Source organism: Pinus tabuliformis, chromosome 4_2 (assembly GCF_031772625.1).
Source record: "Pinus tabuliformis cultivar Carrire ecotype Pingquan chromosome 4_2, CPIR1, whole genome shotgun sequence".
Classification (NCBI taxonomy): domain Eukaryota; kingdom Viridiplantae; phylum Streptophyta; class Pinopsida; order Pinales; family Pinaceae; genus Pinus; species Pinus tabuliformis.
Window position 1 is genome coordinate 794948867 of NC_142304.1, and position 18123 is coordinate 794966989.

The following is an 18123-nucleotide window of genomic DNA, read 5'->3' on the forward strand; positions in this document are numbered from 1 at the left end:
TATTTTTGGACTAATGTCCCTGGAAAAACCCAATGTGGGAAAACCGGTGCAGCTATCTGAGGGTTTTCTTATTAAGCAATATCAGAGTATAATATAGGTGCCAAAACTGGCCTACCCAATAGAGAATTTCCTTAGCAGCTATACCTCGTAGTTTGAGAGAAATATCCTCGCTGAAACCTCGGAAAGTCCTTCCGGCAGCTTCTTAGCACAACACTACTCTACAACCCCAGCGTCTGCCCAATCTGGACTGCGTCAACCCTTCTCTATCTCACGTTGGCCCTGCGTCAGCCTTTCTTGGCCTGCGTCAGCCCCAAGAGGCCCTGTGTCAACTTTCTAGACCTCTGTGTCAAACACACTGGCCTCTTTGGTGCTTTGTGCAGCACTTGGCTGCCTCTGCGTGGCCCTGCTTGAGCCCTTGCTGGATCTACGTCACTCTCCTTGGCTACTGCGTTGCTCTCCCAACACAATCTCTACCCTCTCTGTTTCTCTGTACTCAATGCCCCTCATCTGCTCTCCCGATCACTGATTCTATCTCTCTTAGCAAACCCCACTCCAGAGAATAGAATGACTGATCACTCTGGTGTACTCTCCAAGTGACCCTCAAGCCTCCTCTTCTACTTCTCATGTTGACATCTCGGTCGAGATTAATTCCCTAATCAACGGCTAAGATTAGATCTGGATTGATCCATGTCTTTTGGACCATTCTAACACAAATTCATATTAATACACATTAATATTTTATTTTTCCTAGGTTTAGACTTAGGGACTGCATTAAAAATATTAATTATTTTAATATCTCTTGATCTGTTTAGAATCTACCCAAACCCTTTATAGGTATTGAAGATCTCGTGTGCCCCAACCTCTCCACCAAATTTCATGGCTAGAGCACCTCTGACGCTACCACAAATCAACATCTGATGCATTGTACCAATAATAGCAGTAGTAGTAGCAACAGTGATAGCAGCAATACTAGCACGTCAAATAGTTCGTGTACATACAAGTTGTGTACCATGTACCTTGACGGAACAAAGACACAGGATGGCTCAGGAGCCGGGTGTGTCTTGATCAATACTTATAAAAGGAATCATCTAGTTTCAAGTTGCTTGGAGTTCAAGTGCACGAACAACGTTGCTGAGTACGAAGCACTCGTGTTGCGCTTGGAGAAAGCCATCAGCCTCAATGCAGTTGCGCTCAAAGTGGTAGGTGATTTAGAGATAGTGGTACGTCAGGTACATAACACCATTCATTGTTTGTCACTGCATCTCAAGAGTTACCAGCAAGAGGTATGGTGACTAATCTCTAACTTCCAAGCATTTAACATCATTGTTGTACCACATACGCGTAATGCAACTGCCAACGCTCTGGAAAACGCAGCTTCAAGAATGTCACCGATTAGGGATAGATTTACTATTGAAATTTTGTACAATCCCTCTATCCCGGACAACATAACTAATTTACGCATGTTTAATGATGATAAACAAATGCTACATTTCATGGCCAATGCTGACATTTTCAAAGATGCAGCAATAAATGATGACGAGCACGAGCGCTCTCTACAAGCAGAAGCTGGTAATAGGAAAGACCACCTCATCATAAAAGGTGTGGCAACAATGGAAAAGCTTTATGACTTGTAAGAACATTTTCAAGGGCCGAGGAACAGCAAGACCCACAGTTCCACCATGATGCACGAACTAATCAACCTAGGAATAGAACAAGATCCGAAGTTCATCAATCTTGGTACATGTTGCACACAGCAAGAGCAGCAAGCCTTTGTCCGCTTGTTCAAATAGTACCAAGATGTGTTCGCGTGGACGTATGATGATTTGAAAACCTATGACACGCAAATCATCCAACACATCATCTCGATCAAAGAAGGGGTCAAGCCATATCAGCAGAAGCTAAGAAAAGTACACCCATCACTTGAACCCCTCATACAGAAAGAGCTCACCAAGCTGTTGGATGCACGGATCATATACAAAGTTCGCCATTCCACATGGGTTTCAAATCTTGTTCATGTATGCAAGAAGTCCGGGGAAATCCGCTTGTGTGTTGATTTCCGGAATGTAAACCGCACCTTAGACAAAGACAACTACCCCGTGCCATCTATGGACCACATTCTACAAACAGTGTCTGGGGCACAGATGTTTTCTCTTCTCGATGGTTTCTCAAGATACAATCAGGTTCTGGTAGCAGAACCTAACATACTTAATACTACTTTTTGTACCAAGTGGGGTACGTTCACCTACATATGAATGTCGTTTGGGCTTGTAAATGCAAGCACAACCTTTCAGCGTGCCATGGACATCGTTTTTCACAGACTCATCAGACAAAGCATAGTGGTATACCTCAATGATGTGACTGTGTTCTCAAGAAGACGAGAGGACCACATACGCCATCTGAAGAAAATCTTTGAGCGATGCCGAAGATACGGGATTTCCTTGAATCCCAAAAAGAGCGTATTCGCAATGACAGAGGGGAACCTCCTCGAACACATTATTGCCAAAAGCGATATCAAGGTGGATCTGGACCAAGTCCAAACTATTACACAGATCCCTCACCCAGCCAACAAGAAATCCATGCAGTTCTTCTTGGGAAAGATAAACTTCCTCTGGAAGTTCATCTCAGATTATGCGCAGATAGTCAAGCCCATGAAGGACATGATCAAGAAAGATATAGTCTACAACTAGGGTAAGAGGGAAAAGTACGCATTCACCCATATCAAGCAAGCCATTGCAGAAGTGCCTGCACTCTACAGCCCAGACTCCAAGAAAGATTTCTTGCTATACACCTTCACCTTCGATAATTAACTAGCTACAGTACTCACTCAGAAGGACAAAATGAACTATGAACATCCCATCTCCTTCATGAGCGCAAGAATGCAGGGACCAGAGCTCAACTACCCCTCCATTGATAAGCAAGCATATGCAATGTACAAGGCAGTGAAACACTTCAAGCCCTACTTGTTGAAGCACCACTGCATAGTCGTCATCCCTCACCCAATACTCTACGCATTGCTTAGACAACAAGAACTGGGTGAACGGCGTGCAAATTGGATGACAGGCTTGCAAGAGTATGATCTTGAAATCAAGCCAGTTCACACGATTAAAGGACATGGGCTCTGCAGACTTGCAGCTGAAGCAATACACGCTCTAGAGAGCGAAGAAGAGCTCGCCAACTGGGAGCAGGAAATTGAGATGTATGAGATAAGACGAGAAATACCCACTGAAGACGGAACCTCTTGGTACGCAAATGTGCGCCAGTACCTCCAACACGGCACTGTACCATCTCACTTTTCCATCAAACAGAAGAGGGCATTATGCCTCAAAGCCTTATCATATTAGATGGTGCACGGAGTGCTTTACAGAAAGCACAGTAATGGAGTTTTGCTCAGGTGCCTGGAGGCTCAGAAATTAGAGAAGGTACTTCAAGATCTGCATGACGGACCCACCAAGGGTCACTTTGAAGGAAACACCACTGCGCACAAAGTTATGAGAGCTAGTTTCTACTGGCCCACATTATTCAAGGATGCACATGCTTATGCCCGCAAGTGCCCAGTGTGTAGTGATGCGCCGACAAAATACGAAGATCAGCAGCCCCATTGCACCTTGATGCAGTGACCGAACCATTCCAACAGTGGGGCCTGGACATCATTGGGGAAATTTTCCCACATTCGTCAAAGCAACACTGTTATATTCTAACAGCAAGTAATTACTTCGCGTGGTGGACAGAAGCAGTGCTGCTCAAAGAAGTGAACGACTAGGAGGTCATCATCTTCCTCCAGAAGAACATCATCTCACGCTTCGGTGTTCCATATCACTTGTTTTTTATAATTAAACGTACTTCTCGTCTTTGAAACTCTATGATTTTGCATTACAAAATGGTATTGTGCTAAAGCATTCATCTAACTATTACCCGCAAGGAAATGGTCTCACAGAATCCACGAATAAAAACCTCATCCGCATAATCAAGAAGACCGTTTTCTCTTAGCAACGCAACTGGCATACCACCCTGACGAATGCATTATGGGCTAACCATGTAACACCCAAGCCCTCTTTGAATACCTCACTGTACTTCCTGGTCTATGGTAAAGAAGCCATCCTCCCACCCAATATCTACTTGCCTGCACTTTAGCTTTCCCAAGAATCCCAAGGCAAGCCTTGCTAGCTAGTTCAGCGTAGGATGGATGCTCTCTATAAGCTTCAAGAAGAAAGGATGAAAGAAAAAGAAAAATTCACACTCCACCAGAATCGTATCAAGAGATGGTTCGATAAGAAGTCTGCAGGGAAAGCTAACTTCGGTGTTGGTGACTTAGTTCTGAAATGGGATAAGTCCCATGAAGACAAAGGCAAACATACGAAGTTCTAGTCCCTGTGGATTGGTCCGTACACAGTCCAGGAGAAGCTTGGCCCACACACGTATCGTCTGCAATCACTTGACGGGAGGGTTGACAACCTTCCTGTCAACGACCAAGATCTCAAGCATTACTTCCAGTAGGCCGGGCCGCGCCCCGTGCCATGTACATAGTCTGCTTGCTGCTTGTTGTTTTCATCTTGTTTGCTTTGCTTACTATCTTTGTTTTTATTTTGTTTGTTCTGCTTACTATTTTTGTTTTTGTTTGTTTTGGTTGCTTGATACCTTACTATTTTTGTTTCCAGAAATAAGTGTTGCCAACTACTACGTTCTGGCTTTTGAATAGAGTTTGTGGCTGAAATTTGAAGAGACTTGTGACATTGCAATACTTGGTCAGTCTTGTGTCCGTCTTCTCTCTGCTTGGTTATGACCTTTGGCTGATGAAGTCTTCACAGAAAATACGAACCGTCTGCAAGGGAATTTTTGGTCCAACCATGAACCTATGTCCACATTAGGAAGCCCCATGCCTGTACTCAGCCTCCTGCTCTATGTGTTCAAGCTCATCCAACTAGTGGAAACGGAGAAGGGGAAAATCTAAACGAGCAAACCTATGTTAGAGGTCTTACATGATTCTTTGAAGGAACAACCTCTTCTACTCTCAATAAGTCGAGATCCCTCTTCCTCCCCCAAATAAATAAGTGCATATGCACAGTCCTCTTGAAAAAATATAAAGGTGAAAGAAGAGAAAGGCTTCATGTGCAAAGAGGTGAAGTATGCAACTCCACCGGGGTAATGACTAGGCTCACTGAGTGGAGCAATGCGTGTGCTCCTTCATGACTCTGTCGGGGTACTATCCAGACCTGCTGGCAACAGAGCAACACCAGAGATGAAAACTTATACTCTGAAAATCTTCAACTCGCGAGCTAAACTACCCTTCCCGGATTCGAAACACTGTGATCAAGCTGGACTTTTGATTAGTGTTTGACTGAGTTGGCAAAAGGTGAACCATATATGACCATGGGGTAAGTGGAGAAACTGAAGTAACCCGCACAACGATTCAATACTCCCCGAAAGACCAAGGCCCTGTACTATCAATGAACCAAAACAGAGAAGCTGGAGTTCTACCAGTGTGTTGCCAAGTGTTGTAGCGGCTACAACCACCCTCCAAAATTTTGGCCTGCACCCAATTTCAGAGCCTCCCTTGAGAGTTTCACTTGATGACTACACACACTCAGGTTCACTCTGTGAGCTCATGTGAGTCTTCGCACCCACCTTGCTTGTTCATTTCACCCAAGTTTTTGCATGTTGATGTCAAAGTCATGCTTGTGACCATGTTCTGGTCATGCTCAAGGTCTTCGCTTTGTGTGTACATGTTGTGTTCGCTATGAAAACATATGTCGCACTCACACATGGAGTCACATTCACTGTCGTGCAAGCGTCGTCACGGTCGACCAACGATCAATCACAAGTATCACACTTGTCGCTTACACCGTCAGTCAGTCATGTTGAACATGTGTGTCTAGATGGTTTGAGTCGTCTCGTTGTCGAGTCATGTAAGTGTGTGTTTGCAGGATCACATATGCATCTTTCACTCGTTCACACACTTAGTCATTTTGCTGAAGTTCTGATGACCGGACTCCCCTCTGACAACCAGACCATCACCCCGCCATCGACTCAATCGACTGTCACCCAGAACAACGCAGAAGCACCAAGCAAGTCATTTCAAGTTGTGTTGCCCGCAAGCAAATCAATCAGCCTTCATGCTAGTCAACCAGAGAGTTTGACCCAGCAACCACCCTGAGACTGACTCCCCTCAAAAATTGTGTAAAAGTTGTAGACCTTGCCCACTCTGCTAACTGGGAAAATTGTGCAGACATGCCAGACAGACACCCAGTGCCTGTCCCTGTCTCCCTTAGAAAATTGCACAGTTTTTCCATCTAGGCCTCTCGACAGTCGACCGACTGCTCACCAAGAAAATTGCGCAGTTTTCATGAGCAAGCCCTCTATTGCCCAGCAGTCCACTTAGCTCAGAAACTGCGGAGATGTGATCAGCTAGCCAACCTCCTAGCATCAGCGCAGTTTTTCCCGCCAGCATCTCCCAGTAGCTAACTGCCAGTTCCCTCTAGGAATTGCGCAGTTTTTGCTGCCAAGCTTCAGCAGATAATTGCCAGTTCCCCTCAGGAATAGCGCAATTTTTGCTTCCAGTAACCCAACAGTTGACTGCCAGTTCCCCTCAAAAATTACGCAGTTTTTGCTGCAGTGTCCCGGTAGCCAACTGCCAGTTCCCTCCAAGGATTACGCAGTTTTGGCTGCCAAGCTCCTACTACCTGCTCGTTCCGAAAATTGTGTAGATTTTGCCTGCCTAACCTTCCTGCAACCCAGATTGTTCCTCCCAAAAAATGTGTTGTTTTTTCCTCCAGCTAAGCCAGACCCCACGAACAGTCACTGTCGATCTAGATTACCCATATTCATCACCCAGTTGTAGGAATTTACAGGGTAAGTTTCTCAGACAAAACACCGAAGGACACCGCTCACAAACAGATCACAGATCAATACACCAATATTCTTGACGTGGTTAAAACCCTCAAAGAGAGAAACAGTGCACAACCTGAGCCAACGTGGCCACTTCAGGCAATTTATTAATAAAGGAATGAAAATTTACATAAGCTTCTCTCATGAACGGTCACCCTACAAATGACCCTCCATGCTCTTTAAATAGAGATCATGGACCAATCGGGTGTTAAGTCACAAATCAACTGTCGGTAATACTGAGAGAATGAACCGTCAGATCACTTCATGTCTAGAACATATCGTGACCATCGGATTGTAAGTTGCAAACGTACATAGTAAAGAAACACACTTTACCTAACTCTACACTAAACCAAGTTATACTTAACTATTTCCTATGTGTTGGAATATCCTAACATCCCCCCTTAAGAACAACTTGGGATAGGATTGAAGGATGCACAAATATGACACAATAGTAGAAGGAAGGAGGCATTAGAGCCTGTCCCCTCTTAGTGACAACTTCCTGAACTCCAACCATAAATCGAAGTTTAGTAAACTTTGCCTCTTTGAGAGACTTTGTAAAGATGTCTACAACTTGATCATCGGTTGAACAATATTGCACTACAAGAACATGGTCATGAATGAGCTTTTTGATGAAGTGCATGTGTATTTCAATGTGTTTGTTGCGCTGATGTTGCACTGGATCTTTACATAGTTGAATGGCACTTTGATTATCACACTAAAGTGTAGTCGGATGCTATTGTTGAAAGCCAAACTCTGATAGGATATGACGAAGCCACAGGGCTTCCTTACTAGCTTCTATGGCGCCACGATGCTCTGCTTTTGCTGAAGAAAGAGAAATGGCACTTTGTTTCTTGCAAGCCCATGTAATAGGTCCAGAACCAAGAGTGAAGACATAACCTGCAGTAGACTTCCGATCATCAGGGTCACCAGCCCAATCGAAATCAGTGAAACCAACCAATAGAGGAGATGCTTCTGCACTGTAATGAATCCCAAACTAAACTGTACCTCGAACATAAGAAAGTATTCTTTTCATTGATTTCCAATGACTTTCATGTGGGTTTTGCATAAATCAAGCAATAAGACCAACAGCAAAAGAAAGGTCAGGACGGTATGGGTCAGATACAAAATTTTTCCTACAAGCTGACAATATAAGGTAGCATCAACTTCAAGGGGAGTACAAGTGACTGAAAGTTTGGCTCCAGACTGAAAGGGAGAAGGGGCTGACTTACAATCTTCCATGTGAAAGTGTGTAGAAGATCATAGGCATACTTGGACTGGGAAAGGGAAATACCTTCCTTGGATTGCAACACTTGAAGACCAAGAAAATAATGCAAGTGTCCTAAGTCCGTCATTTCAAACTGCTTTTTAAGGCTAGGCTTCACATGGTTTATAAGGTTGGGATCACTACCAGTAAGGATAAGATCATAAACATAAAGAATAAGAATGATAAGAGACTTACCCACTTTCTTGGTGTAGACAGTATTGTGAGAATGACACCTAGAAAAGCTAGTATCTAAAAGAAAGTTATCCATTTTGGCATACCAAGGTCGAGGGGCTTGCTTGAGACCATAAAGGGATTTCTTAAACAAACATACAAGGCTGGAGTCTGGTTGTATAAATCCAGGAGGTTGTTCCATATAGATTTCTTCATGCAAGTCCCCATGCAAAAAGGCAGATTTAACATCCATCTAATGGACTTCCCATTTGAAAGAGGCGGCAAGGGAAAGAACAAGGCGGATAGAGTTCGTTTTGGCAACAGGGGAGAAGGTTTCAGTATAGTCAATGCCTTCAACTTGTGAAAAACCCTTAGCAACAAGACGAGGTTTATGTTTATCAACTTTTCCATCTGGTCCATACTTGGTTCTGTAAACCCATTTGCATCTAACAAGTTTTCGTCCCTTTGGAAGAGGAACAAGATCCCATGTATCATTTGCCAATAATGAACAATAATCTTCATTCATAGCTGCGTCCCAATCTGGATGGCCTGAAGCTTCTGCAAAGGTGTCAGGATCATAATTCACTGCAACTTGAACCAGTAAAGAAGAGGCTCTATCGAACTGAAAACATGTACGTCGTTGATCTGTAGGATCACCTGCAAGAGCACCTACTGCATCCCAAGTAGCACAGACCCATTTTGGAAGCTGAAGAGCTGAAGGAGGATCCTAAGAAGGTGGGGGAGGATTGTCATCCTCACTATCATCATCTGAAGAAGAAATATTTTCAGAAGTAGAAGGGACAGAGAGAGGTGGCACATCCGTCGAACTAGGCTCGTAGGCCGATATATTTTTAGCAAAGTTTACATCTCTTCTAATGGTAACATTTTTGAACTTAAGTGGAATAAGTCTATATCCTTTGACATCTTCAGAATATCCAACAAAAATACATTTTTCACTCTTAGGTTCTAAGGCTTTATGTTTCTCATCTAGAATATGGGCCCATTCTTCACTTCCAAAAACACGAAAGTGACTTACATTTGGTTTAATTGAGTTCCATGCTTCTTCTGGAGTGATATTCTTTAAAACCTTAGTAGGAGTGCGATTTACTATGTAATTTGCACATTTAATTGCTTCTACCCAAAAATTAAGACTAAGTCCTTTAGATTGAAGCATGGCGCTGGAATTTGAGATGAATATTCTGGCATATTGCAAGCTAGATGTTGACTACCACTGAAATACTTTTCTTTTTACTATTCTATTGGTTTCCTGACAACCATGTTGTTAGCTTCCTTACTCCTTGGAGATAAAAGTTAGTTTCTTCTAAAGCTTCATAATGGAAACTTGTAGACATGAATCTATCTATATTATCTGCAAATGTAACTAAGAGCTTCTTCTAGAGTCTTGTGATGCATTCTATGTAGATGGTCAAGGAGACTCCTCTTCTTACTTTGATTATAACTTCATTGTAGATGACTGTAAGCTCCTTCTAAATCTTGATTTCCATTGAATCTTCTATGCTCTCCTCTATCATATAATCGTCTTGTCGTCAAAAAATACTAATCTAACTGCCATTTTCTGAACAAGAAATAGAAATCAAACTTGACTGCAAACCTGGTACACAAGTAAATTGTAGAGCTATGTATTCCTACCATATGCTAGTAGTAGAGATCCTTGTTGTCCTCGATCTTGGGTTTATTTGGAGCTTCTTCATCTTCAATTGTTAATTCTTCATTTCTATCCTTCCTCTTATTGTTTTTATTATTCTTAGAGTTCTTGGGATAATTTCTCTTGATTTGTCCATATTCATAACAACCAAAGCATTAAACTTTGGACATATCCTTGTTTTTATAATACTTGTTGACATTATTTTTGTATTGAGGTCCAAACTTTCCAAACTTCTTTTTCAGGTTGGCTACAAAAGCTTGAGAGTTCTCATTATTTGGTTTAGTGTCAACTTTAGCCTTCAACCTTGTTTCTTCTAGAACAGATAGAGCCCATAGTTCTTCAAAAGTTGGAGTTTCATTTCTTGCATAGACACCTCCTGCAAAACCATCCCAAGCTGGAGGTAGAGCATTGATTACAAAAGTGATTAACTTAGAGTCAAATATGGTTTCTCCAAGTCCTTGAAGTTGATCTTTGATTTTTGATATTCTCATAAAGTATGAAGCTACATCTTCTTCTTTTAACATTCTTGTTCCATAGAGTTGATTCCTTAGAGAGATATTTTGGTCGGTTGTGTTGACGGAGTATAATTTGACCAATTTATCATAGAATTCCTTGGATGTAGTCAAATCTGAAACAAAAGAAATGAGGTGATCCTTGATGGATTCAAAGAGAATCCTTTGAGCTCTAATTTCTCCTTTATTGTATTTGGCTACTTCTTGAGTGTTGTTCTTGTCTGGTACTAGAACTTTGCCTTCAACAAATTGCATGACTTCATATTCTTTAAGGACCAAATCGATCCTCTTTTTCCAAGCCTTGAAATTTGATGCTCCATCAAGCTTATTACCTTCCTTGCAAATAGATGCCATTTTATTGGGAAAATTGGACAAGGAGAATAGAAGAGTATTTACTTGTGAGTCAGAGAGAAAGTTGCTACAAGAATATCTTCAAGAATGGATGAGCGATGTTTACGATGTCTTTCAAAGATCTTCAAGAAAGTGGGTCGTTAGGCTCAGGGAAGCACTAGTTGTTCCAATGGGTCGGGCCCTGATTGTTCCTTGTTCTTGAGTCAGTGAGGTAGCAAAAGAAAGGTATCTTTAAGCCTCCTTCTTTAGCTTTTATAGTCTTTAAATATGCCAACAGATAGTGATATTTCTTCATTCACCTTAGCTCTGATACCATTTTGAGAAATCAAGTGTAAAGTAGTTTACCTCTTAATTTCTCTTTCTTGATAATTACTTGTAAATGCACCTTAGCTCTGATACCATTTTGAGAAATCAAGTGTAAAGTAGTTTACCTCTTAATTTCTCTTTCTTGATAATTACTTGTAAATGTTAGCTTTCTTCTTCTTTTTTAAATCTTTTTCATCAAGCAATTATAAAAATGTTCAATCTTCCACGAACATATAAAGATCACAAAGAGACAAAAGACACCAATATTAGGCTGCTAGCCAGGGAAAAACCCCAAAAGGGGGAGAACCCAACAATCCTTCTCTTATAGAATTAGATCAAAATGAGATATCCAAGACCAAGACCAATCTGCCTCTAAGACCAAGACCAATCTGCCACCAAGAGACCAAGTCCAAAAACCCTCCTCCAAGTCACCTCTAAAGTCAAAGTCAACACTGGTCAAACCTGTCCCAAACTAGTCAAAAATCAAAAATCTCAAACCTGCAACTAGGGCCGAATGTTGGCCTGCAACTATCTCAGAAAATTTTGGCCTTTTCCACAGAAATTAAAGTCCACACGTGCGAATTGTCACTAGGTCAAAGATTCGATCAACTTGGAATATTCTCCTTGTTTTGACTGTCTTCTCTCTCTCCTTTGACTCGGATTTCTCCTCCTTTTCGCTAGGTTCAAATATGTTCTTATTGTATGTGTGAAAGATCTCTAAAGTAGGTTGAATTGTCCTCTTATATATCATTGTCCAGGAGGTTGAATAGGTGTCACTTGGAGGGCTAGGCCGACTTGGTCAACTTGTGGACTTACAATTCAAAATAAAATTCAAATTTCATTTTCTTACAAATGTCCAAATGGGACATGACTCAAATACATTTTATTTTGACTCAAAATAAATTATTTTTTACTATTTTTTACAGAAAAACATGCTTTGACAAAAATATAATAAATATAAATATAAGTATAATAAATATATCTATGATAAATTTACATTATGAAGACCGACTCTAGTTACAACTTCAACAAAATCAACAATGCCAAAAATACATAAAATGAAATGCTCAAAATAGAGATCTTATTCTTCTACTCTAGTGCTCTTAAAGAGCTTATTTCTCTTACTCCTACTTTAACATGAAAAAAATACAAAAGCTAGGTGTAATCATAAAACCAATGGAGCCACCTAAACTCTTTATTTGCATAAAAATTATTTTCCTTGTGTTTGGCTATGAACCAAAACAAGGAGACATCGAACATTATGTGCACCATAAGCTGGAATCTTCATGGATGCTAGGAATAAAACTGGAAAATCGTTCTAGAGATCAAGTATGCCAAATTCATGCCCAATATGTGTGCCCCTACAACATTCCTTTATTCAATATTGGAAGATCATCATTATTATTCTCAATAATCAAACTCTTAAGCTTCTCCAGCGAGCATGAAAATAAATTACAAAATGCATTGTCAGATTTGGAAAAAAATTCCTGAGTGTACATTGTGGCTTACTAGAATCTGCAACATACATCAGATTGTACTTCTTGTTATCCCATACAATTTCTAGCAAATAAAAAGTCATTTCTAGCTAGAAATTTGTATGAAAATTACCAAAATACCACTGGTTATCACCCTCAAACTCATGGACAAATTGAGGTGATTAATAAATTTTTGGAAGAACATTTAAGAAGCAATGTAGCCAAAAGAACATGTTTAAGTGCATACCTCTCGCTAAAATTGGAACAATTCTGCTTTCCATGTATCCATTGGGATAATTCCTTTTCAAGCACTTTAAGGATATGCACCTCCCCATCTATTTTCTGTGGATGCGCCTCCGAAAGTAAGAAATATATTGAATGATTTATCTCCTGATGCACAAATCTTGGAATTTTTTGGAACATAAATTAGTTTCTTGATCAACTTGAAGCAAAGTTCAGCATTGGCCCACAATTGTATGAAAAATCAAGCAGATAAATTGGAGATATAATCGGCTCAATATCAAGGAAATAGTCTCTTCTGCTAATATGGCTTTGACAGAGCATAGCAATTTCCATAGTCTTGGCACCTGATTAGTCATCCTCTTCCTCATATAGTAAGCCGGAGGAAAAATTTCACGAGCAAATGCTTTCCAAAATGTCCGATGTTGATTGTGCTATCTTCAAATTTATCCATTCGCTAAAAATGGCCACATGATGGTAGCTGGTCTCTCAGCAATGTTCAAGCTAGTAGGTCTCTCAGACACTTCTATTTTTCTTGAATATTTTGAGAAATGTCATAGCAGAATTGTAGACTTTGTGGAGGGATTTTGAAATTTTCCTCTTGATAGTAAGAACCTCCATTGCCTCCTCTCTGCCCCAAGGAAAAGACTATCAGTAAATAAGTATGCATTACGCATTAATAAATGTGTTATAAGTAAACTACAATGGAAGGCATTGGCACCTCTCATGAAAATTTCATAAGCAATAAGCAAACAAACAAACTTCGGGGTAATGCAGCAAACACTGGATATTGTCTTGTTCTTAACAAGTTGTGCCAGTGTCCCCAATGCCATGCAGTCAAAGTAACCACATGACAAGTAAACTTGTTATGTAAGTCTAATTCTTAAGTGAGCGAGCTTCTAAGATGCCTCTCATGTGCCTCAAAAATGTAACAAGTGTTACTTCATAATTGTGAATCATGTGCAGGAACATCAGGTCATCCAAAAATAAAAATGAAAAGATCCATTCAAAAAACCTAGAACAGTCAGAGAATGAGCAAATCTTAATTCTGAATTTACCATCTAGCAGGTACTTGTAATCTTGACTTCTGAGGACCTTTACTACGTTCCGCTGTAGCAAGTAAAGTAAAGACGCATCCTTGGTTTTTATTAGACATTACCAATAATCCCCACAAGAACAAACGCCATCCTTAAAATGATGGAAGCGGTTGGCATCTCTCATGACAATTTCACGCTGAACAATCTTGGAGATAACCTTGGTTGCCATGTGGCAGTCATCACACACACGTAGGTTTTTAAATATGTGAATAGGGGTCCTTGGTGCTGTATTGTTGAGCCCAAAAGCCAGGGCCAGCTTCTCACTGTGGTGGCGAAGTACATTTTCCTTCTCTCCTTCATCGACACTGTGCAGAACAACATTTGTGTTGGGTACATAACCTTCCTCCTGCATCTTACCAACCAATCTCTCCAACGTAGCATAGATTGCATCAGTTTGAGGATGCAACCTGTCCCCTACAACGAATGTGTGAACCTTGTTTTCTACCTTAATCCAACTGCATCCCGGTTTCTTTTTAACCCCTCTGTCTTTCATCAAAACTCTTATCTTTGCTGCATCATCCCACATTCCAGCTGCAGCGTAAATGTTTGACAGCAGCACATATGTTCCCGCATTTTCTGGTTCCAGCTCAAACAGGTGTTCTGCTGCACGTTTAGCTACCTCAGTATTAACATGGACTCTGCATGCACCAAGCAAGGACCCCCAGGCAACAGCATCAAGTTTAAATGGCATTTCATCAATAAATTCTTCTGCCTCTTTCAGACACCCAGCACGTGCCAAAAGATCTACCATGCAGGCATAATGACCTGCAGTTGGTGTGATACCATGATCTCTATTCATTGAATAAAAATACCGCCAGCCTTCATCCACTAGGCCTGCATGACTGCATGCAGATAGAATACCAATAAAGGTGGTGTCATTAGGATTGATGTCTAAAAGTTGCATTCGTTCAAAAAGTTGGAGTGCTTCCTTCCCACGGCCATGTAGGGCGAATCCTGTAATCAATGAATTCCATGATACCACATCTTGTTCCGGCATTTCATCTAACACTTGGCGTGCATCATCTATGTGTCCACATTTTGCATACATGGCAATTAAGGCATTACCCACAAATACTTCTGAGCTAAAACCTATTTTGAAAATGCAGGTATGATGCTGCTTGCCCTGTTCAATACTTGCTAGGCTGGAAGATGCACTGAGCAGACTAGTAAAGGTAGTCTGAATTGGCCTCATCCCCACACGCTGCATTTGGCAGAAAAGTTTCATGGCCTCTTCCCCGTGCCCAATCTGGGCATACGCTGCAATCATTGTATTCCACGAGATCACATCTTTTTCAGGCATCCTGTCAAAGAGTTGGTTTGCATCTTCCATGCTCCCATTCTGCGCATATCCTGCAATCATGGTATTCCATGACACTACATCTCTTTCAGGCATTTGGTTGAACGCTTTCCATGCATAACCCATATTGCCACATTTCGCGTGAGCAGTAATAAGAGCATTCCCCACATAGAGATCCGACTCGAAGCCCGCTTTTAAGATTAAGCTGTGAATCTGCTGCCCATTCTTCGATTCTGCCAAGGTTGCACATGCATTTAGAACACTGCTGAATGTAGACTGGTTCGGTTTCATGCCTGTCCTTTGCATTTGGTAAAATAGTTTCAAAGCTTCTTCGCCTTCTCCACTCTGCGCATATCCTGCAATCATGGCCGTCCATGTGACAACATTCTTTTTATGCACATCAATTCGTCTATGCATTTTATCAAACAGTTCCCTTGCATCCTCTGTTCTTCCACTCTGGCAATACCCCGCAATCATCGCTGTCCATGACACTGCATTTCTCGCTGGCATTCTGTCAAACAGTTGCCGTGCATCTTCCATTCTCCCATTCTGAACATATCCGGATATCATGGCATTCCAGGTGATCAAACTCAACTCAGGCATCGTGTCAAACACTTGCCTTGCATCCTCGATTCTTCCGCTCTCTGCATATCCTGTTATCATCGTAGTCCACGACAGCACATTCCGTTCAGGAATTTTATCAAACAATATGCTGGCCTCCTCTATTCTTCCGTTCTGCGTATATCCTGCGATCATCGCATTCCATGCAACCAAACTCTGGTTGGGTATTCTGTCAAACAGCTGCCGTGCTTCTTCTATTGCTCCATTCTGTGAGTACCCTGTGATCATGGTAGTCCAAGAGATCACATCTCGTTCAGGCATTTTGTCAAACAGTTGCCGCGCATCCTTCATTCTTCCATTCTGGCAATATCCTGTAACCATGGCATTCCATGTCACCACATTCCGTTCAGGCATTTCGTCAAACACTTGACGTGCATCTTCAATTCTCCTATTCCTAGCATATTCTGTGAGCAATGCAGTCCGTGAAACCACATCCCTATTGACGCTCTGTGTTTGATTCCGATGCCCAGCTGCTCCATATTTGGAATTTTCATTTCTGGTAATGTTTGGAGTATTAAAACCGATACTTCTGGCAAAATCCAAGTAGGTTACAAAGACATGCAATCTTTGTTTTTGTTTGCTTACATTACAGTTAGGGAATCTAGTAATCAGCATAGCACCTGCTAAATTATTTCTGTGGTAACAAAACTCCAAAACATAGCCTGAATTGGCCTTGCATTATATCCATTGGTATCTCAATTGTTTGTACAGTTGCTGGACAGAAAACCATGTAGATTTTGACATTTAAATTCTCCACGATGTTCCATGCTCCCTGCACCTATATTCATATCACCCATATATTAAATTAAAGAAGTTAAAATGAACCCCTACAAACTACCAATAAATTGTCTCAAAATTATATATTGAATTATACTATTGTACCACTAACGTTCAAGTTAGTAAGCTATAGTAACATAGCATACTAACTTGAACATTAGTGGTACAATAGGATAATTCTATGGTGTATATCACTCTAATCTGTTGTATAGTATTGTATGACATGTATCAGCGAAAAGATATGGCATTAATCTGAATAGTAAATACCTAAATGTTACCGCTTAATTTTTCTAGTAAAAAAAGATTCTAAGATTTTTTTAAATCATAGAACATTTTTAAGTATGATTAGTGATCCAAATTTCATACATGACAGAATAATGTTTTTATGATTTTGTTTGATTCTCAATCAATTTATATCTTTGAAAATTTGATTAAAGTTTTAGATTAAATGAACTCTAATTTCTTATATTACTAAGTTTATATAATTTGAAAGTTGTTACAGGAAATTTTGTATCAACTATTCATATTAATATCCACTACATGATTATTAGCTAACAACATTATCTTCACAATGAAAGATATTTATCATTACTCATATATAATTATAAGGTTGTTTTAGTTATGTAACATGTTTTAGTGGTAACATGATAAAGAAAATCCAACCGAGGGTTTGATTTATATAGGAATTAAATTGGTAATACTTGTATGAGATGAGAAAGTACTACTTATTCCAATGTCAATATTCTCACAAATACATCCCTATAAGTTATTTTGTAACACCCTTCTCCCACATCTACCCAACCAACCAGCCAGGTGAGGTAAACATGCGACGAGAGGCCACTATGATAAGATTCAACCTCCTTGGTGACTTTAAGGATATGGAATTGACGGAACATCACACATAGTCATCCAACATCATCCACATAACCTTCAAGAGACATGTCAACCACTTAGGCAGCCTGTCCCTGGGTCTTACTGTTGTTTTAGAAACTTAGGGTAGGGTAACGCTCCCCAAACACTACCCGGGCGAGTTAGTCTCCAAACTAACGCTCCCCAGACACTGCCTAGGCGAGTTAGTCTCTAAACTAATGCTCTATTTTGCTAGCATTCTAGGATTTGAGCCACCTTTTTTGGCCCAGAGCCCGGGACACTGCCCAGAATGGAATGATCACTTAAAATTGGTAAGAATACAAGGAAACAAGGATGCAAAAGCAATAAACTGAACAAGACCATAACCAGAACCCTACTAGCCATGACAGGTGTTTCGTCAAACATATCATCGACATGTAATCTACAAGTGTAAATAACATAATTAAGTGTAGGGATCTCATACTTATATGAGAATTGCTATGAACCATTGTTCCCTCATGCCATTTGTTGCATTATCCTCCATTAAGTCATAGACACATTATCCATTCACATACAAGTAAAAACATGCTGAGAGCCATACATAGTTGTTGTCAT

The 18123-nt window shown here is 40.7% G+C and overlaps 1 protein-coding gene and 1 pseudogene across 2 annotated transcripts; both read right to left on the minus strand.

The window, feature by feature from the left end:
* Positions 1–10138: 10138 nt before the first annotated feature.
* LOC149172050 (uncharacterized) lies at positions 10139–10849 on the minus strand. Its single transcript, XM_089426184.1, has one exon. The coding sequence runs from the start codon at positions 10847–10849 to the stop codon at positions 10139–10141; it is 711 nt and encodes a 236-aa protein (XP_089282310.1).
* Positions 10850–12596: 1747 nt separating this feature from the next.
* LOC149172051 (pentatricopeptide repeat-containing protein ELI1, chloroplastic pseudogene) lies at positions 12597–16804 on the minus strand (annotated as a pseudogene). Its single transcript, XR_016259053.1, has 2 exons — positions 13926–16804; positions 12597–13498 (listed from the first exon to the last, which is right to left on the minus strand). The product of XR_016259053.1 is annotated as a pentatricopeptide repeat-containing protein ELI1, chloroplastic pseudogene (transcript).
* Between the last annotated feature and the right edge of the window lie 1319 nt (positions 16805–18123).

Coding starts and splice junctions, on each gene's coding strand:
- LOC149172050 (XM_089426184.1), bottom strand. CDS start 10,849: ATGGCATCTATTTGCAAGGAAGGTAATAAGCTTGATGGAGCATCAAAT.